At 40.4% G+C, this 21,891-nt stretch overlaps 1 protein-coding gene and 1 long non-coding RNA gene across 2 annotated transcripts; one reads left to right on the top strand and one right to left on the bottom strand.

Annotated features, from left to right (window-relative positions):
* Positions 1–109: 109 nt before the first annotated feature.
* On the top strand, positions 110–7,663 carry LOC125568302. Its single transcript, XR_007312226.1, has 2 exons — positions 110–957; positions 7,240–7,663. It is a non-coding gene; the product is annotated as an uncharacterized LOC125568302 (long non-coding RNA).
* Positions 1,994–21,516, bottom strand: LOC5520845. Its single transcript, XM_048730244.1, has 17 exons — positions 21,119–21,516; positions 19,085–19,410; positions 18,416–18,557; positions 17,900–18,006; positions 17,442–17,503; positions 17,033–17,202; positions 15,209–15,938; positions 14,244–14,793; positions 13,477–13,611; positions 12,829–12,951; positions 11,041–11,205; positions 10,375–10,608; positions 9,063–9,977; positions 8,246–8,482; positions 6,305–7,573; positions 5,330–5,501; positions 1,994–4,730 (listed from the first exon to the last, which is right to left on the bottom strand). Exons 1-17 carry the CDS (start codon positions 21,180–21,182, stop codon positions 2,644–2,646), a joined length of 7,488 nt encoding a protein of 2,495 aa, XP_048586201.1. The 5' UTR covers positions 21,183–21,516; the 3' UTR covers positions 1,994–2,643.
* Positions 21,517–21,891: the final 375 nt, after the last annotated feature.

Below are 21,891 nucleotides of genomic sequence, written 5' to 3'. Positions count from 1 at the left end.
CTTAGCAGGCCACATAAGATTTATTTATTATATATTTTTTTTTTTTTTGGGGGGGGGGGGCATTCCGGAAACATTAAGAAACTTTTTTTTTTTTTTTTTGGGGGGGGGGGGGGGGGCACAACCACATGTCTCATTCATTGATGGATGTATAACTTTGGCGGTACAATCTTCGACACCATAGTTAGATATACCGATACAAAGTACGATGACGAAAAAAAAAAACAATGAAAAAAATCAAGCCGGCTAAACTACATGTAGGTGGGTGCCACCAACGAACTCCTAACTTGATGATTATTTCTTGTGAAGTGATCAACCAAAGAGCGCCAACTATCAATCTGTGAGCCAAAAGCAGCCTTCCATTTAGGGCCATAAACATTCATTCAAGAATCTTCTTTTATACAACCAGGTCTGTCGGAAAGGGCCATCTAACATTTATAGATTTAGGCACTGCCTAAGCTCCAAAGTGACAGGACTTTGCTAGTCTTCGATCCATAGGTTCAATATAAAGCTTTACTACTGCTTGTGACGCTACTGATAACGTAAAGTTTTGTTGTCTGACAATGTTTTTTTTACCCTTGGATATTAATATTCTTAAAACAGATGCACATCTTCCAAGCTTGTTTGCTTTAAGGCTGATTTAGACAACATGATTTAGTCGTATGCGACTTGCCTTTACAACTCAAGTCGTAGAGTGTAAGTCAGCCCACAAATCCGCTTCGACGCTCAACTACGAAAGTCGTAGAGTGTTATTCGTGAGTGTTATAAGACATGTCGTCTAAATCAGCCTTAACGATATTTCATGGAATTTCTTTTCTTTTTATGACGTCATCGATGATGTCACACATGTGATTATCTCGTCGCACCCCCTTGACACATACATGACACCAAGTTTTCGATGGAACGGACTGAAGGACATTGCGTCACGAAAACTCGAGTTGATGGTTTACCATATTTAAGGTATGGGGCTCCGCTCACGCGGCGCTTGGCGTGGCAGCTATATGTAAAGTATGTAATGGTTATGGCAGGTATGTAAGTAATTACCCGGGGTGAGGCTTTACAAGACATGTGACATACAGCTATCTCAATAAACGTTGTCAAAGAGCGCTTTGCCGCACGCGAGGAAGTATGGGTAATATATGTTGTTTCAAGCTCTGCCATCCTTTACCACCGACACGAACTTGGTTGAACGCTATCAGAATGGCAGTAAAGTCTGATAATTTTCTAAATATATATCTGCGCGTTCTTAAACAAGGAAACAAGAGCAGGTTTGGCACCTATCCTGTAAGAGGTGTCAAACGGAGACTCCCGTAGTTACACTGAAAGAAAACCTGTTGCCAAAGTGCTTGAACGAAATAGCAGCGACGACGGCGACCGACTGCAGGTAGAACCCAAAAAGCTTTCATAATTTGCGCACAATTTTAAACTAGTTTAGATAAATTCACTCGTTTATGTATTCCCCCCAAAAAACTATAGTAAAACCTAGAATCTTATTTCTAGCATGGCGAACAAGGATAGTCTAGTTTCGGCGCACACGTTCCCGTCCTCGCTACACCATGAAACTTGAAGTTTTCTCGTTGTCGTTTGAAGAAAAACGGCTAAAATGTATCAGACAGAATCCATTATATTTCAGGTCTGGCTCTTTGAATTCTCAATTGTTTTCTGCCGTCGTCTTTCGCGTTGCCGTTGTCTTCCCTATTTATGCAGATGGCTTTTACAATTGTACGCGGCACGAAGAAAGAAATGCTGCAGTGTCTCTGATAGATAATGCAAGAAACTGTACCTTCCAGATAATCGCCAGCTAAGGTCTTCACTATAAGCAGCGGCATATTTCCCATACCACCTCGCGGTATGGGCGCGTACGGCAGAGCGCTATATCCCTATAGGCATTCTCCTTGAGCCAACTTGAGCGCCGCCTAACGTGACAAGCCAAGAACGGCTTCAAGGGATACTACTCCGCAAGCAACCAAATTCAGTTACGGGCTTGATTCAGATGTGTTTTTCTTGATAAGGATATTTATTGTATAATATTATCTCCAAACAGCATGTACAACTTTTTTGTTTCTTTCATATTTTATATCCTGGTAAAGTTTGTAGTAGGTGATTGTACTGATTTCTTTAAGCTCTTTCAAATGTTATTCTTTCTTTCCCCACAAACATTTTTAGTGTTATGTTCCTCCTGTTTGTATGGGTAGTGAAGAATTTAACGGCTTTCAACAACTTTTATCGGTTAAAGCAGATTTTGATTTAGAAGTTTAAATGAAGCTACATTCCCCTCTTTTCGGATTTTGCTTAAAGTTTAAATAAAGAGATAGGCATAAAAAAAATCATCGTTCAAAATAGTTCCGGCTCCACTTTTGAAGACCTATAACTATTTCGCGACTATAAGCCCCACACAATTTCGACCTTTACATGGCATTTCATTTCAAGTCTGTTTAGAAACGTATTACATATTCGTTCCTGGTTTGACTTGATCTGTATATTTGTCATATCGTAAATGCAATCAAATAGCTAGAATAGACATCGGCTTCTCTTCTCTTTTTGTTCTCTTTATCATCTATTCAATATCTCTTTGCTATATAAGACATTAGTACTTCTACCCATCTTCTATTCTAGAAGCTACTCCTATTTCAAAATAATAGATATTCAGTACCTGTAGTTTTCTACACCGTACACATTAAGAGAAAGTGCGCTCTGGTTGCTAAGACGTCGCTGGTTACCAGTGTCAATGTTGTTTTCAATGGTAGAATTCAAGGACTCCTCCGACTTATTGTATGATTCTCTACTAAAAATAGAGCGTCTGTCAATAAAACTTTGGTTAGAACCGCGGGAGCTCTCATTATACGTGGTTAGCGAGACGGTGCTAAACGAGTCTCGTTTCCTGAAGTATGACCTCGGTGAAGTAGGAGTCTTCTCGTCGAGATTCAAATCCACATGGTCATACAAACTGTTTATTGATTTTTTAAGGCTAATACCAATATCGCATAACTCACGTTTAATCTTCACCATCGTAAAGTCGTCGTCAAGGTACATGATATCATCCACGCTCTCGACACTTTTTAAGGTGTCTATTGCATCATTGCCTTTCGGTTCTAGTATACCCTCCTCAGCAGGCGCACTCTCCAAGAAGCTTTTCGTTGGAAATACATGGCTCGCGCACACCGTTACATTAGACGCCGATAAAGTCGATTTTTCGTCTTTAGAGATACTATTGCATGGCCTTTCGTATTCGATGGTAGAATGACTTGCATGGTTTTTATAACAAGTGCAATCCAGATGCTCGAAGACCTTACAACAAGGCTGATCAGGCTCACTTACTGCGTCTTCACAAAATGGCTCGTGTTCCATTATCCCGGAATTCAGAGAAGTCCTCCACATAAACTTATCACTTGCCTTTCTCTTTTTAATCAGCCTGGTGGTGATACTGTATTTACCCTTATAGTTTGGCAGCTTTACTCTGAAATGCCATCTCCAGTCTTTGAATGAGATCCCCGCTTTATTTGGTAAAAACTTGAAGAAATACTCAATCGCAAAGGCTGCTGTTTGGACGTCTTTAAACATCATCACATCCTCCTCACTGCTCACGATTGAGTAGGAGAAGTTCAGTATTGCAATAAACATGTTAGTCAAGACGCACAGAATGACCACTTGGAGTGTGAACATGTATAGTGGTCCGATAAACGGGCTGGAGTGTTTAATATCCTCAAACTTGATATCGCCCCCGAAGGCGCCGTTGTTCATAATATTTCTTGTCGATCTGAGCAGATTGGAGTAAGCTTGGACTGACGAGCCAAAAGCTAAGCAGCTCAGCATAGAAAATGCCAAGATCGCAACGATGTACACCACACTGAATGAGATAAGAAGGCCTGAAGCACTTCCCATAGATCGGAGCATCAATGCGACATGGCGATTGAACCGAATCAGCTTAATCAAATAAACCGTCAGAATAAATGTGATGAAACCGAGAATATAAATTTCCAGGTCAGACCAGAAGACTAGTTCATCAGTGTTCCATGTTTTATAGGGGTTTGCCTGGATGTCTTTAACGTACTTTCCAGCGAAATATTCGACGTAGGAGTTCATGACTATTGCTGCGACACACAACGAGAGAAGAATTATCTCCAGCCAATTGCCAAACTTTCTAAAGTATGTACACCGAGTTCCGACAGCTTTTTTGATCTCCAACACTAGGCAAATTATCACAAACAGCATAAAGATAACTTTGCATACATTATGAAATACTCTAGAGCGCGGATCGGTTGGGGAGTACACTGATATTGTTCGAATCCTTGTTTCTGGGTTTCTGTACCCTGTTGGCTCAAACTCATAAGCGTATTTCACAAAACTGAAGAGAGAGCTTGTGGGCTCAAAAACAGCAAACTCTATGAATATCACAGCTGTTAAGTCATCCACCCAATTATCAACTTCCAGTTCATTGATAATATCTAAAGCAGTTTCGGTATTGTAGCCAAGTTCAGCCATGTATCCCCCATTTGGATAAGCCTTGGAGAACGCCCCGAGCACAGAGCCTGCGTCAGAACTTTGATATCGCCAATATTTTGAACAGAATGTTTTCTCTATTTCTTCAGATATATTTTTCGCCCTATTTGGCATTGGAACCCACGAAGGAAGATAGGGTCCTCTTTCCTCGTTGACTTTCGCGAATGTTTTTATACACCTTGTAAAATGCCGAGAAAGCTCAGTAATCTTTTCCGCGTAATCACATCTTTGCTCTGAAACATAATCTCAACATCACTATTACCACAGCATAACAGCATCACTATTTTCACAGCATCACTATTTACTTGGTGTTAACCCCATAACACAATCTTTTCTCATGATTGCATATGGTGGCAAGTTTATGATTGTATGTATCTGGTAGTCAGTGTGTGTTTTTAACATAGACGTCAATGTGTGATCGCATATGTGTGCATTGTTGTCTGCGTTTGCTTGCCATAGTTGTCATTGTGTGATTTTACATTGTACGAAGAGTGTGTGTCAGTAAATCAAATGAATACACAAGTTGTTTAGTTTTTCATTGCGCACGGTTGACTCTGCTTGCTTGCATAGATGGTGGTCAGTGTGTGATTGCACACGGTTTTCACTGCTTGCTTGCACATGGTGGTCAGGGTGTGATTTAACATCGTAATCTCTGTGTGATTGCACATGGTGCACAGTGTATGAAAAATGGTGGACAGTATATGATTCTAGAAGGCAGTCAGTATATGATTGCAATTAGTGTTTATTGTATGATTGTTTAAAGTGGTATTGCACCAAACGGTGCACCGTGTGAATGCAAACAGATGTGAGTGTGATTTACAAAGCTACTAACCGGGTTTTATTCTCAGCTGCCGCAATCGCGGCATCCCGAGAACAATTACTTCTCTGTTACCCAGGAAGCTCTCTTTGTATGCGAATGAAGCCCCGTTATACCACGTGGCATTAAACAATCCCGGAACAAGGATCTCTCTGGACCACGTCCAAAACTCCACCTCGTTTGAAACCTATCAATGAAAAGAAGAATTTTAGCTGTTGTTCGAATAGCAGAATACTTTTGAAACTTTTCGCTTATCTCATGATAATATTATAAGAAACGATGTTTCAAGAAATCATAGCAATAAGGGCCTTACGTGGTCATTGGCGGTTGGTTTGTGGAATCAACAGAACCGTCGTAAGAGCAAAGACTACTTACCCGCTTATAAGAGCTTAGGTTTTTCAGGTTAGCCTAAACAGATTCTTATTTAACGGATACTATTTTAAATTTTAGGCTACTAATGGCTAGTAGAGGTACGGTATCTAGATTAATGGAATGTCAATACTGGTCTGGCCTTCGTACAATATGTGGTCAAGATATTTTATAGAATCCAAGTTTTAGTTAACTGCTTGAGAATCACGATTTTCATTATTGCTGGGACATCTCAAAGGTTCATTGAAAAAACAGTTCCAAATTAAAGGCTAAAAATAAAATTATAGGTTCTTATAAGCGGGTAAATACTGTAGTTGAGTGCTGTGACTTTGGTATACACGGTTTGGTTTCAAAGTCAAGTCTCGGGTACGCCCCTTGGCCACAGGAAACCCACTTCGACGGTTTAAAAAAAGTTAGACTCATCTCTGAACTTTGATTTGTTGTCGATTAGGTGCTGAGTGTCTTTTGTCTGCTGTTCTGAAAGTTTCTTGTTATCCCTTTGGTTAACGTCCTGAATTACTGTTACCGTTACTGCGAAATCGTATTGGTGGCACGGAAGTTAACACGAGCTAATAACAACAACGCAAAGCTCAGAGATTGTGTCTTAGCTGAGATACTGACCTCGTTGAAGCCTTGAAACAAGTCCTCCATCGACTTCGTCAGCATGTATCTGGTGCGTCCCCTGTTGCTATAACATACCAACATGAATAAAACAATCATTACGATAAGTCGAAGAATCTCCCTTGTCACGCGAAAGAGTTCTTGCTTTTTCAAATTAAACTCTTTCTCGTTGAGAAGCAGCTCATCTGGTGGCTCCCCGACATCGGTTTTTATCTCTATCTCTGTATTGCTCAATTTCCGATTAGCATCTTGTTCTTCGGGGAGCTTTTTAAATATTGCTGCAAGTAAACAGGCAAGAACAACAACTTTGATGGGATCTTTTATAAAGATATCTTGTGTAACAAACACAAGCACGGAGATAAGCCAGTCATTAGATTTTTCCTTCCCCCACTGCATGCTGTAAAAAACCACAAACACCGCCGACAGGAGTATAACAGATGCACACAGGAACCAGGCTAGAATATTAATAGCAGTCAGACATGAACCTCGAGGTCCTCGCTTGTTATTCTCTTCATCTGTAGGGTGGAATTTGCTGAATAACAAAACTATTACTGCATTAATTGGTGTAGCAATGATAGCGCTTTGTATCCCAATCTTGATCTGAGTCCAGCTCATCTTAAGAGGACCGATGTTGAAGTCATCGTTTGGCTTGGCTCCGAAGTTATAAAACATCGCGCTTGTAATCATTGCAGCGAAGAGGATAGACATGCAGCAAGATAAGCGCTGGCAGCGCGTGAAGTGATTTTGAGGCGGTCGGGTGAGGACAGATAACCAGAGGTGCCCCTCTCCGAAGCCCTTATCTGTTCTCAAGTAAAACAAATGCCTGAATCTATCTTTGTCGTCTTGGCTATAAGCACGCACTTCCGCCGCAATCTTACAATCTCCTTTAGCCACTGACAGCCATCTGTTGAACAAGAAATGCTTTTTCTTTTTAGTTGTGGTGTCTTCGGCAATCACTTGCGTAAGGAACCAGTCTGGACTTCCTCCTGAATTGTCGTGCCATACTCTGATCTTGATTAAAGACCCCAAATCCTGTCCCAGAAGTATGTTAAAGATGTTGATGCTACCTCTGGCAAAGAAGATCTCATTTGCATGTTCTGGCTTGGAGAGGAAGATCGGTTGCGATGCACCATTCTCTCCGTAGAGAATCAGACCAACACTGGCTGTGGTTCCACTAGCTCGCCATGCCCCTGTCTGTATGAATATTTTGTAGCGCTTTTCGCTTGAGTCCTGATTGGATTCGTTGAGGCGTATGGTGGTGTTGACAACCTTGTGGGATATAAAATCAGAAATAGAGTCTTATTTTAGAATTATGATATAAGTTTAGAATCGGGGAAACATCAGGAAAAGCCAACCAAATTAAGGAAACCAGGATTAGGGTCATCTATTTTGTAGGCCAAGACATTAAAGGATGAACGGTTTTCTTAATGATCAGAGCGAACAAAATCTTCCAGCTACACGTACATCAACATAACTGTCATATCACAGAAGCGATACCTCGTAATGTAAACAATTATATCTTATGAATTCTATGAAATGATACCAGAAAAATATCTCTTGTTCAGTCACCGCCAATTACACACTAAAACAATAGTAGTTAGGACCGCTATTCACCTCGGCTTCGGCGATTAATTGTTCAGCTGTTAATTTTTCTTGTTGTTAGATCTGGCTAATGCCGATTTTTCCACATAGCCCCGAAATATAATTAACCTTTTTACACAAATTAACCCCATTGTGACCGGCTTGAATGTGGTGATTATAAATGAAATCAAAGCTAAGATTTCCCCGACATATAAAGGTTACATAGGGAGCAGAGGATCGATAGCCTCAAAGCATTTCAGAGCATTCTCTAACATCGCTCCGAACATCAAAATTGAATATTGGCCGATTGTATGGAAACCAGACTTTGCTGGTAAATAGTTGGAGACTATTTTTTTTTACCTTTTGCTTGTCACGCTGGTCTGCTCTCCTGGCGAATACCAGTCCCAATGCGTACAAGGCAAACATCAAGCACACTGTTGCCAGCACGACCACGTTATTAGACTGGTCCAGAGAGGTAAACGCGCTCCAAACTTTGTTGAAGTCAATAGGGTTCGGTGGCACAAAGAAGTCTCCTCCAAAGGACGTCAAATGGTTACAGAAGCAATGGATGTGCGTCAGAGAGGAGTTTGAACCAAGCTATTAAATATGAAAATATCAAAAAAGTTAACTATTTTATTAGTTTTTAGTCTCCCTTAGTCTTTGACGCCACCAATGTCCAATTAGGCCGTACTGTTAGAGCTTAAAGGGACTTCAAAATGCGGTTACGAGTACAGCGACGGTAGAAAAGAATGAAATTAATCTGAGAATTGAAATCGAAAGGCCGCACGTGAAGATGCATTCTTTCTTATAGATTTCAACAGTTCTCAGCCAAGCAACGAACAACGAAGTTTTACGGTCTAAATTGGCCGTACTCTGTTGCATTGTAGAAATAAAGTCTCTAGTTGATTTTTGTGTGTTTCTTGATATTTATCCTTTGTATGCTTATTGAAACTATTTTCAAAGTTATTGTCAAATGCTAAAGTGTTTTTCTTGGCCACACCATCCTAGCCGTCGCCGTTTCGCATCTTAAAGTCCCTAAAATGTTCTATTGTGCCCCGCTCTCCTTATGCTTAAAAATCCTTATTACTTTGAGATAATAACACAGACACATTAAACTATGAAATTCCAATGGCAAACTGTGGAAGCGGAAGTCTTCTATTATACGTTAGATGCTCACCCAACATCCACGTGATGACCACCTCTGCAAGAGTACATCCCAGTACATACATGTCCCTGACGTCACATCAAACGTGTAATTGACGTCCGTATTTGCGTCATACATTGGCATGACCTTGCTGTTAACTAACGAAGGAGGGTCTTTGTACTCAGCACATCCACGCCTTTGACGACTTGGAACAAGCTTGATTACTTGTAAATCCCTTGCAAGCATCGCATCATCTTGGGGACCTATGTCACGCGTCACGACACCTTTCGGTGCACCTATGCCACTTCTTTGCCAATCCCTGCCGTCCGTAATGCTATCTCGATTGCCGCCTCTCACTTGTTTGTCTCGCTTATACATTTCATCAGATGAACGCCTAACACGGTCCGTTTGAACCTGTTCGACAAAACGTACTCCCAGATAGTGGATACCAACGTGGCCTGTGGTATTTTTTGAAATAATAATAAGATAGGGGTCCGCTTTACAGTTTATAAAACTATTCCGACACGAGCTAAAATTGGGCAGCTTTGTCATGTAGCTATAGTTCGCTAGAGTAGGTTTTTCCTTGTACCGCACATACACCTCTAGCTGAACGTCCCATCGCGGCTTTAGTTTGACACTATAACTCAAATGTTCAGACTTGACGTGAATCGCGTGGTAGGTGAATTCTGCTGACACGTTTTCTCGGCTCGGTTTGACATAGAATACGTTTCCAGCATCCGGTCTCTGTGTTTGGCTTGTCGGTTGCGATTCGGATATTGTTGGTAGGTAAAACTCAATCGGCTCTGCAAATCCGGTTATTTGTTTGTATTTCTTTGGGGCGGGTATCGTAGAATTTGGGATGACGAGTATCGTGATGTCTAGAACAGCTGAGTTGATGTTGCTTGCGGTGGGATGCCACGTGTAAGGATTTTCACTGAACTGAAATGCCTGTCAAGACACAAAATGTGCGTTAATCTCGTCAAAAAGAAACTTAACAAGCCGCATTGATGCTTACACTGGTCTGAACACACAAAAAACGGCAAACGGACTGCAATTCCTTCTTTTCTGTATGTTCCCTGAACCACTCCCTTTTATCTAAGGGATCCCACACAATTCTACCGATAGTCTACCCCTTTCTACCCCTTGGATCATTTTTTCTTATCATTACATAAATTGTAGATTAGAAAATGCGAAATTCCTTTACAACAAGCCCTAAATAAAAGAAAACGACGGTCTATTTGCGCTGATTTCCCTTTTGCAATGACAAATTCTCCCTGCGGCCCAAATCCTTTATTCATTTATCCGCCGCGATGATTCGAGGTGTAAGTTTTATGTCATGAATTACCTGTATAACAATGGTTTCATTATCTTCCAACATTGGGAGCATAGGGATTATTATTGTGCTTTCTCCCACTTGAAGTGTTGTTCCATTGATTGTAGATGACCGCCTCTTGGCCACCTTAACTGATATGTAGCTGTGCGTTTTGATCGTCATATCCCTGTCAATGGTTGTAGACCGCGAGATCATGCTCGACAAATGTTGGATCAGATTGACACTCTTGTCGACGACAAAACGCTCCTGAAAGACAGCAAAAAAAAACTTCTAGAAGATGTGCAAGTTGGATATAATACAATATTTTGATCACGAGTCAAAAGTTATCCTTGCACCGAATAAGATGCTGCTATAGTGCTGTATCGGGCACGAAGTGCCTTTCTTGCTGGAGGGGCTGAGAGTGTTAGTAGGTCGGGGGAGGGGAGTAGTTGCCCCTGTAATGTGCACTTTCAGAATCGATCTATCCAGCCTCCGACATTTTATTTGTATAGGAGAAACATTTTTAACCCCTGGTAATCTGACACTACAGGACCCCATCCCAGAAATTTCAAATCCTTGATTTGTTTCTGAAATCACACGTATTATTTTTAAAGAATACTTGTTTGAAATACTTTACTCTTTTTATATTTCTCGACACGAGCAGCCTAAATAGGAGAATCTGAGTATGAGTAAGCATACCTGTTCTTTAGTAAGGTTGGTTTGATGTGATGACGTGGATTGCATTATGTCCCCCAGACCCTGAACGGCGCTAGAGCCAATAATAGATAACAACTCGAAGGAAGATATGTTGTGTGGTGATGTAGGGGCATTCACTGACCTTTCATAAATGGCCAGAGCGCGTTTCTACAGTAGAAAAGAAAAAGGCCTTTTATGCATTAAAATGTAGTATCACTTCGAGCCAATAATTTCAGTTGTAAACAATATGATTGAGAGAACTTAATGCACAGTCTGACATGTACCAAATCAATGCAGCTAAAAAAAAAAAACTTGGCCTGGCACAAGCTTTATATTCCATACAAAAACATAACCTAGAGACAACCTTCACATTAAGCTAAGTACTAACTCAGCGCACCACACAAGCTATACGTAGGAACAACGTTTACCTGTAAATTAAACATTGCACTACACAGGCTGTCTGGGGACCAGTTTATAGGCATGACACTGAACTGCAGAAGCATCACATACTACATCATAAAAGATGAACCTAGGGAGGAGCATAAATAGCGAGCCATGCACCAACACACTAAAACAAGCTGTACCTAGGAAGGAGCACCTACATAGCGAGCCATACACCAACACACTGCAACACACAAGCTGTACCTAGGGATGAGCACCTACATTGCGAGCCATGCACCAACACACTAAAACAAGCTGTACCTAGGGACCACCTGCACATTGAGCCATGCACCAACACACTGCACCACACAATCTGTACCTAGGGACCATCGGCACAGTGAGCCATGCACTGACACTGCACCACACAAGCTGTACCTAGGGACCACCTGCACATTGAGCCATACACACTGCACTACACAAGCTGTACCTAGGGACCACCTGCACAGTGAGCCATGCACTGACACACTGCATCACACAATCTGTACCTAGGGACCACCTGCACAGTGAGCCATACACCAACATACTGCAACACACAAGCTGTACCTAGGGACCACCTGCACATTGAGCCATGCACCAACACACTGCACCACACAATCTGTACCTAGGGACCATCGGCACAGTGAGCCATGCACTGACACTGCACCACACAATCTGTACCTAGGGACCACCTGCACGTGAGCCATGCACTAGCACACTGCATCACACAAGCTGTACCTAGGGACCACCGGCACAGTGAGCCATGCACTAACACACTGCCCCACACAAGCTGTACCTAGGGACCACCGGCACAGTGAGCCATACACCAACATACTGCAACACAAAAGCTGTACCTAGGGACCACCTGCACGTGAGCCGTGTACCAAAACACTGCAACACACAAGCTGTACCTAGGGACCACCGGCACAGTGAGCCATGTACTGACACACTGCATCACACAATCTGTACCTAGGGACCACCTGCACGTGAGCCGTGTACCAAAACACTGCCCCACACAATCTGTACCTAGGGACCACCTGCACGTGAGCCGTGTACCAAAACACACTGCACCACACAAGTTGTACCTAGGGACCACCTGCACGTGAGCCGTGTACCAAAACACTGCACCACACGAGCTGTACATTGAACGACGCACCATACAAACTGTACAAAAGTCTGCTCCCTCTGAGACCGCTCGTAAAAAGTGACTAATCAAGCGTACCGAAAAATCATACAAAGATTAAACTAGGTAGCTATTAAAGGACAAAAACAACAATTGCACAACCATTGTCGTCCTGTAACATGTTACGCAACTTGTCACATTTCTGTAGTTTATGCTCTAACAACACCAAAGCTCATTAATAGTTTTCAAACCTTGTTCACATAAGTCATGTTGCTGCCAATGCACTGGCCGACGATATAAAACACAGTCCTTACTTCGTTGAGATTCTTATTTACGGATACGTTTTCTAGGTTGTGCAATATCAGGTCATTTACCTGAAAAATGTAAGATAAGGATACGTCGATATGACAAGAATTATTGCATCGCTATATCGAGCAAATCGATAAATTAAGATTATTTCTCATATATCTTACTATTGGCGGGACGGAAATTTGGTATCGTTAGCTATATCAAGTAATGCCATATCGAGGTTTCTGTAAATGGGTTGTTTGTTCGATTTCTACCTAAAATGTAAGGCAAAAGACCATTTTGATTCCCACCTCTAACAAGCATAACAAATGGCGGTTCTAAACAAAGCAACTATTGATAATAAAACTGCAACCTATTCATCATATTTTAAATTGATTTCAAATTTTAAAAAAATCCGAAAAGGAATTTCATGCCATTGTGAATAAAAATACCCCTTCCAAATACTTTGCTGAAAGCGGATAAAAATGCAAATTTGGGTGTGCCTTGCAATTTAAGGGAAATCAATAATTAATCCTTTTTTGGCTTCAAGTTCCCTAGTCCCCCTGGCTATCCTCCTGTCTACAAATTATTATGTCATGTAAACTGCTTACTGTTTGTTTCTCCTCGGAGTGCGTGTCTGGTGCAAATACTGAGAGAGCAGCCATCGCTATATGTGTCCACTGGTCGGTGACACTCACGTGATGCTTTAGAAATTGTACCACCTGAAATGGACTTATCGGCTCGACCTATAGAGAGAAATGAAATCATGACATAACCGTACTTGTCAACGACATCGAAGGCATGACGTTCTGCGATATAAGGCATTCCAACGGCGTAGCCAGGATTTTCAACAGGAGGGGGCCCAAAAGGACCTTTCAAGTAATTTTCTCCTGTATTTAAGATATTGTCTCATACATTTACTGTATTTTTGGCTTCTAGAAGGGGAGGCCAGGGTCACCTGTACCACCCCCTAAATACGCCCCTGCATTCTGCAGACTTGGGATTATATTATGCTATTAAACCGCCTTCAAGCCCAGCTTCCCCCAATTTAATTTATCATTTATTATTTGTTTCTTAACGGATAACACTTTGTGCCCTGCGGCTGGTCAAGTCTTTACCAAGCAGAGAGGACACAAAGTTTAATGAATTAAACAAAGCCTCATTGATGTAGGTTTCTATTGCAACAATTTTGACTTTCTTTACGCTAAAATGATCTATGCGCACATTTCCCCCCTTCTCAAAATTTGTTCTTCCCTATTTACTCTTCCTTTATCTTTATGGTATTGAAACTTTTGTAATAAAAACCTTTGGATTTATTGGCAAAACGACAAGAAAGATTTCCAATCCTATGTGGCTAAGGTGTGCTAGTAGAAATTACCTGTACAGATAACTTGACCTGTTCCATTCGTTGTCCGGGTTCTGAGATCCTCACCATCAGATTAAGGCGATGATCCTTCTCTGGGTCCCCAGCTGGTAGCACAGAGTACAAGGTGGGCAAATGTCCGGACAGTAACACGATTTCCTGTCCAGTTCTAGACCACAGGACTATCTCGTACATATTGAAGTGCAGTCCTGTACTCCAGTAGTCCCAGCCTTTGCATTCAATTGCATAATTTGTCATAAGGACTTTACCGAAAGCGGGCCAAATTTTGCACTCTCTGAAACTTAGAGATCTGCTCGCTTTCGCCGAGAAGCCTCCTTGTACATTTACGCTTGTTGACAGCTGCAATAACCCATTTTCGATTAGCTTGGTAGGAATGGTGACACGGCGGCTCATTTCTTTTTCGGAGCTCAGTAGTATCGTTGCGTTATTAAAGGTTGCTGTGATGTTGTGTTTCGTAACCTTCTCACAAGCTTGACCGTGGCATATAATGATAACTTCTACTGGTTTACTATAGTCCACCTTCCCACCACAATTCGACAAGCATCTGCAAAACAAAACATTGCATGTGTACATGTTTTTATATAACGACCACATGTCCGCAAGAATTCATTAAGAAAACTAGTTACATATCAGGGAGTTTATCACAAGTATATCTTTGCGATAATTTTTTTCTGGTTAACTTCTGGTATTTCCCTGATTTGACTCCTCTTTTTACCTCTTCCCCCCCCCCTCCCCCTCCTCTCATCTTTTCTATACGGCGTTTTTCTGCGCGCACACATTTTCTAACTCTGCTTTTCATATCAAACATTCTCCTTTTATTTTCGTATGCCCTCCCCTCTCCTCGTATGCCCTGTACTTCACTTTCCGTTTACTCTTCCATTCTCTGGCTGATTCCTCTCCGCTTCCCATCCTAGCTTTCCCTTTACCTTCCCCCTTTCGCTATCATTTTAACCACTCACTTGATTTTTAGTCGCGGAAGCGGAAGAATAGTGAAGTTTGCTTCCTGGTGACTGCTGCGATTCCCTTTCTTGGCAGTAAGCCGAATTGTATAGCTCACATTGGTATACAGCTTATTTAGAAGAAGTTTTGCATACAAATGTCTTTCAGATGAGTTCTTAACTTGAGCGTAGACTTCGCTCTTATCGTCCACCTCAAAAGCACCTGCGATGGGTTTCATAGTCTTGTCCAATAACTCCCATGTAAAGGTCATTCCCTCAACTTTTCTCCATTTTTCCATATAGTCCCTTGATTTTAACGCATTAAACGCAAGACTCTTGGCGCCTGTCACTACATTTTCTGGGCCAGTAATAACTGCTGAAAGTCTAATAACCCTCAGTTGATAGTACCCTCCAGCATAAGTTGTACCGAGTAATGTCTGATTTACTACGGTTGTAGCTGTGCACATTATGTATGCATACGCATTTTCCACATCAAACATAAACGCTAATGGATTAAAAGTGGGTTTTCGGTCGTTGGGTTTACCAACTGGAACAAACAGTTTAAACCATCCAGTGTTCTTGTCTACTCCTGTGCCTTTGCACTCGGTAATAACATCATCTCGAGTAGTGTCTTTGCACTTGAGGTCTATTTTAATGGGAATTTCTACAACATTTTTGCTCACTAACGCTGTGGCGGTTGGAAAAGAGCTGAACCCTATGTCTACAGCTGCGGGCTTGCACTTGGTATTGACTGAAAGAAATGTAATTTAAATTTAAAACAAATCGAATATCAAATCGAGTATGAAATCCATGTTTTTCCAAGGAATAAAAATTGGTTCGCATTAACAACTGAACGATAACCTTCCTGGCTGCGGTAACATCAAATTATCGTAACACTATATCGTTATTTTAGAGGCTCTACTTTTACTTCTATTTTTTTAGATTTCTGCTTGTTTGCATCTTCGCCATCATTATCACAGGCATTGTGTTGGGACATTTCTCGTTACTTGGCGATTCGGTTGTTAGGCGCGCCCGCGATCATCCGGGAACTTCACACTTTTAGACGGAAAATCGAATGGCGGGAAAACAATTTACGTGCGCGACATTCCTGATCTTTAAAAAAAAACGCCGAAACTGGCGAGAAAAACGTAAGAAAACAGCAAATACTGTAAAACAAAAATAGGCGAGCATGATTTTTAATCTAGGGCACCTACTTAGCGACCTGAAGTGCTTATTTGAGCAAGAAAAGAGTTGTTTCAAGGCAAATTTCACTGTTTAAAAAGCGAGAGAAAAGTTCATTTTTTATAACAAAATTCTTTGACATTCGCATTTGTAACCAGGCTTTATCGCAATACTCAAATGCGCATGCGTAGATCATTCCGGTTTTCGTTTCTAACTCTATAATCTTTGCGAAGAACGGATGCAGAGAATATTCACCTAGTTGCCATCTATACAACTACATATCGATCTCGCGATATTTTAAAAATTAAAGAAATTATTCAAATAAGAGTGGAAAAATAAAAATTAAAATTGTGCAAAAATTTTATTACTTGGAAGAATCGAATCCCAAATAATGTTATAAAGCTACATTTATCATGGCAGATACTTCAACAGCTCAGATTATAGAATTTTTCTGTTGTGACGTCATGTGATGACGTCATAGCCTGATGATAAATTCATTCCATTTCACAAATAATTGTCGGATTTATAACGTCTTGAAGTTTGCCTAGCAACGACCCCCAGAGAAATGTCCCAACACCCTTAACTGCTTCGGTATTTCTAGTATCGTTATATTATATCCAACTTGGACGGGCCTGGGTATCATTTCATCCACCTTTAACTCACCTGGATAGTTAATTTGTATAAAGAGGGGGTGGAAAAGCTTAGAAGTTTTCAAATGCTTTTCGATTTGCATGTACACCATTTCCTTTTTACTCTCAAGGCAGTAGATCTCTATCTCTGCTACGATCCAGGGTGTATTTTCTCCAGCGAGTTTACTTTCGCTTGGCTTGGGACTGCAGAAAAAGGGGCTTTATTAGAATATAGAGAACATACTAAAGGCTGGCTTGCATTCTGATTGCGAAGTGGTTTCCATATGATCGCAACCGATGCACAGTAGTTTCCATATGATCGCACACGATCGAAGGGTAAGTTCACATGTACCAGGTATCTCGATAATACAAAAAAAACCCTCAATATTGTTCACTCTGTAGACAGAACAAGACCACTTTTAGCTTTTAACTTGAGATAATACCTGAAGCGTTGTAATCGAGCTGACAGGAACGATACTTCATTAGTGTCAAAGTAGGAAAAAACCTGAAAGAAGTAACACAATTATGAGAGTAGTTAAAGGTCTTCTTATATTTTCATGCGCCCGAGGATAAAAAGGGCGTTTAATAGCGTAGTAGCTCAGAACACTTCAGAACAAAATGGTATTCAAGTAACAAAGTGGCCACTCTCAGGGACCAAGCCAAGTGGCCGCTTAAGACGTTTACTCAAAGGAAGTCGCCACCAAATGTCTAGTCTACATTAGTAACATTACGGCAAATATTGATGTCAACAAAAACCGGTTTTAAAGATAGAGTACTGAGCTTTTAAATGGCGGACCATTAGAACAGTTATGTGAGGAAGGCTTTTGCCATGTATTTTAATCTGTTTGCATACATATGTTCCTTAGCAAAGACCAATACCTCATATAAAAGACCTACATACCTCCAATAAAACCTCGTCTTTTAGCAACTTATAATCAGACGATTCTGGGTAGATATACTTGAGTTCGAAGAGCTTTGGTACCATGAGCCACACAACAAAGTAATAATCTAAAAAGATATATCACAGATAATAATGAGCCAAGCAAAATAGGAATTTTTAATCTAGTTATTATAGTGCGCTGCGAACTGAAGCATTGATCTCCTTATTGGCTCACTTCACAAGGTCGTCGTCGAAGTTTGCCTTAGTAACGCACGCGCGTCGCAATTAATGAAAATCAAGTATAACGGTTATCTCAACGGTTTATAAAGACCGTGTAGCTACAAGAGGAGTGACGGTCGGTATTTGAAAGTTCATTTATTAACACAAAAAATTACATCCTTTTCATTTTTGCAGCATTAAAAGCATTGTTATTGTCTAATTGCGATCGCTTTGTCGCCTTCTCCACCAGTCTGTTCGCGCGTTTTACTTTTGTACTTATACAGACTGAAAAAGCTTTGAAGTAATAAAATATCATACCCGGTCTACATCCATAGATTTCCATTCGCAGGGCGGCGTTATTATGAGGTTTCACTGGAAACAGTAACAACGACGACGTCATAACTGGAATGGGTAGATAGTTTAGGCGAACACGATTTCGGTCGGTGTTGCCTGTAAAATACTTTCAAGAAAATGTTTGTATAAGGAGAAAAGTAAGATCATACAAATATAAGTACACACGTGTGTTCTTGAAATAAATAAATTAACATGATATACCAAAAATTTGTAGATGACTTTTTCAATTTCGTAGGGTAGAAGAAGAAAAATTAAGGATATTATTGTATTGTTATAGCCGAATTCGTTGTTGAACGACCTCGGCTAATCCAAAATCCTAAACCCCCTAAACCAATCAATGGCTGTCATGTTTTGACTGTCTTGTCATAAACCATTTGACTGCACACAGCAAGGGAATTGGTAGATTCCCTTGATTTAAATTCTCGGCGGTCGCCCAATAACAGCAACCCAATAACCACATCAGCAACACAACAACAACAACAATAGCAACCTGACCAAACAACAAGGCAACCCAACAACAACAACAACAGCAACCCGACAATAACATAGTAATCCAACAACAACAATCGCAATCCAACAACAACAACAACAAAAACAAAGGCAACAACAGCAAAAGTATATGAACATACGTACTAACTGTCCAGCCGATCGTTTTATCTCGTTGTATTTGTCTCCATCTAGATACATTAATAAATACGTCTCAACCCACTCCTCCACATCCAAGCCCCCGTAACCTTGTGTTGCTATACTCGTAACAACCATCACTTTAGGGAAATTCACTCTAATCCACGGCATAATTCTTTGATTTTTGCTCGATCGGTATCCCTGTGGCCAGGTGCGCTTGTTAAGGCGCGCCTGATGTGCACCGTACGTCTGGTAGTCATTATTGTGCGAGGAGGAAGCGATTATTTGATCATCCTTTATAGTACCGTCTTCAAGACCCAAAGGCTTGTTGCAGTCTGAAAGAGAGGATAGCGATGTGACCAAGAGAGCTTGAATAACATAAGGGACTCTTTGGTTTTACCAGCGCGCTGTGTCGCATTTTCAAGATCAATACCAAAGAATTCCTCTCTCATCCATGCTCTCTTGGTGTGACACGATAGAGAATGATGTAAGATAAAGAATCATCGTCATACAAGATAAGGATTCTGGAAGATATAGTATGTTTGCTGGCTATTTTATTGTAGGAAACTCTATCTTTATTCACTTGTTTTAGCCTCTTCTCCAGCTCTCGCGAGACCAATACAAACAAGGTGGTTGTCTCTACTTGAAGCATCGTATCAAATAATATCGAGTGCACGCCTGGGAAAAGGCTATGTAATTATTTATAGAAACAGACTACAATATTATGTCGAAATTCGCAAGAGCTCAAAGCAATCAAGATCAGGTGTTTTAAATATCGTGCAAAACAAAATAAAAATTCATCCTTCATTTATCAAACACGTGACTGACCAGCCAAAATATTTTGGGGCTTCAATATGAAAAAATAGAGGCTGAAGAATAAGAGAGATGCCACGAAAAAATAAATTTAAAAATAAAGAGAAAGGAAACCTTAATCTATTGAGGCAACTCCCCTTTCCTTCATACTACAGAAAGCGTCCAGTTCACGCGAAAACCCTTATTTTATTTTCCTCCTGCGCAGAGCTTTCTGAGTCGCTCGTTTCCTCTGCCCCAAAGAAAGCTCTGCGCGGGAGGATATTGTTTTATAGAAATCATAAGCAATAGGTCATTGCTTATGAGTATTATATAACACTCGTATTTTGTGATCTCCAATAGCTCTTTAATCCACGCTGTGAAAATTAGAAATTAAGCTTTTATTAACACTTTATTATTTCTATGCAGGCAAGCATCTTTTTGTGTTTTGGTAATAAGCACGAGCAAAGCCGCACCGTCCTTTGAATAGAACAGGGTTACGTTCAGGCATTTTCATTAACAAACACAGCGCTTGCCATATATTATTTTTTTTTGATTTGACAACGTCAACAGCTTTTTTGGAATACCAAAAAAAAACACTTTTTGAAATCGAAGCATGGCGCTTTCACCTGGCGCCCTTAAGAAGAGCCGCATTGGAACCTTCAATTTTTGCCAAGTGGCAAAGTTATCATTAAATGATAGTGTGTAGTAATGATATAAGGAGGTTACCCGATTGAACTAAAAGATTTTGTCCTATCCTTAATAAACCAGACAGCTTAACTTGGACTAATTTCAAAATTTTTACATTTACCAATAATAATCTTAAATATTATAAAAAGAAGGCGGGTTGATTCTAGTATGTAAAAAAAAATTACTCTTCAGTAATAGTCGAAAATATTACTTATGGTTTAATCATCTTGAATTGATAAGAAGCGTTGTAAATATTCCTGGCTTTGTGTAGTGACTTTAATAATGAACGTCCATATGATTTACAAGACATAGATACGTGTTCCGGTTACTGGCATCTTACACTTGATGCGATTCCATACCTTGTTTAGTTAGTATTAGACATTTTTCTTTGAAATAAAAATAGTTGAATCATACTTTATTCCAAAGTAAAACAATTTAATGTGAAGGGGAAAATTAGAGGCCGTGCTTAATTCTCTCTAAGGCTTCGTTCTCAACTTTTAAAGTTAACAAAGCTCACACGAAGACTTCAAAGCCTAACATAAGACATGTTACATGCTTTCTTACCTTGCCTAGATGAATTTCCATTTGAAGCGAAGACAAAAACCAAACAAACAACAACCAGCTTCATGACTCTAAAACTATAATACTATTAAAAAGTCATTTATCGTATTTTTTTCATTTCATAGATTTTGCGTTCGAATTTGTTCTCGTCACGGAAAAGGAAGTCAATCTTTGCTTGACTTTTTTCATTAACTGAGCTTATCTTGTAGGTTGGCAGAAAGATAGTAAATATTCAAAGCTATCAATTATGTAAGAAACTGTAATCTACCGCCGATTCTGCACTGCCGCTATTGGCGATTTGGATCTCAAATACACAAAGAAAACATTTTCCCAAAACACGGCACAAAAAAACACAAGTTAAAAAATAAGTAGGCCCTAAAGTACATATAGATATTAATTATTGAGTGATGGCTACAAGTTATACATATTTAGGCGTACCCAGGATTGGCTGGGGGAGCGGGGGGGGGGGGGGGGGAGGGGGGTGCGCAGTCATAGTTAAAGCATAGTATTTGAAGGAAAAAGCATAGTATTTGAAGATTCATTAATAAGAAATGACCCAGTTTTTGGAGCCGCTTAAGCTCGATTAGCTATGCTATTTCTTAATGCGGCTGGTGCCCAATTATAAAAATTATAATTATTTTTCTCCTTTTCTTATTTAATAAGTAATATCTGTATAATAGAGGGTGCTAATAAAATATGTTGTTGTTGTTGTTGTTGTTGTCAGGGGGGAGGGGGCACACCTGTCTGTACACGCCTGATATTTGTCAATGAATGAA

This window comes from Nematostella vectensis, chromosome 7, assembly GCF_932526225.1.
Source record: "Nematostella vectensis chromosome 7, jaNemVect1.1, whole genome shotgun sequence".
Lineage (NCBI taxonomy): Eukaryota > Metazoa > Cnidaria > Anthozoa > Actiniaria > Edwardsiidae > Nematostella > Nematostella vectensis.
Note: the sequence above shows the minus strand (reverse complement) of the source record. Positions and strands in the feature narration are given on the sequence as shown.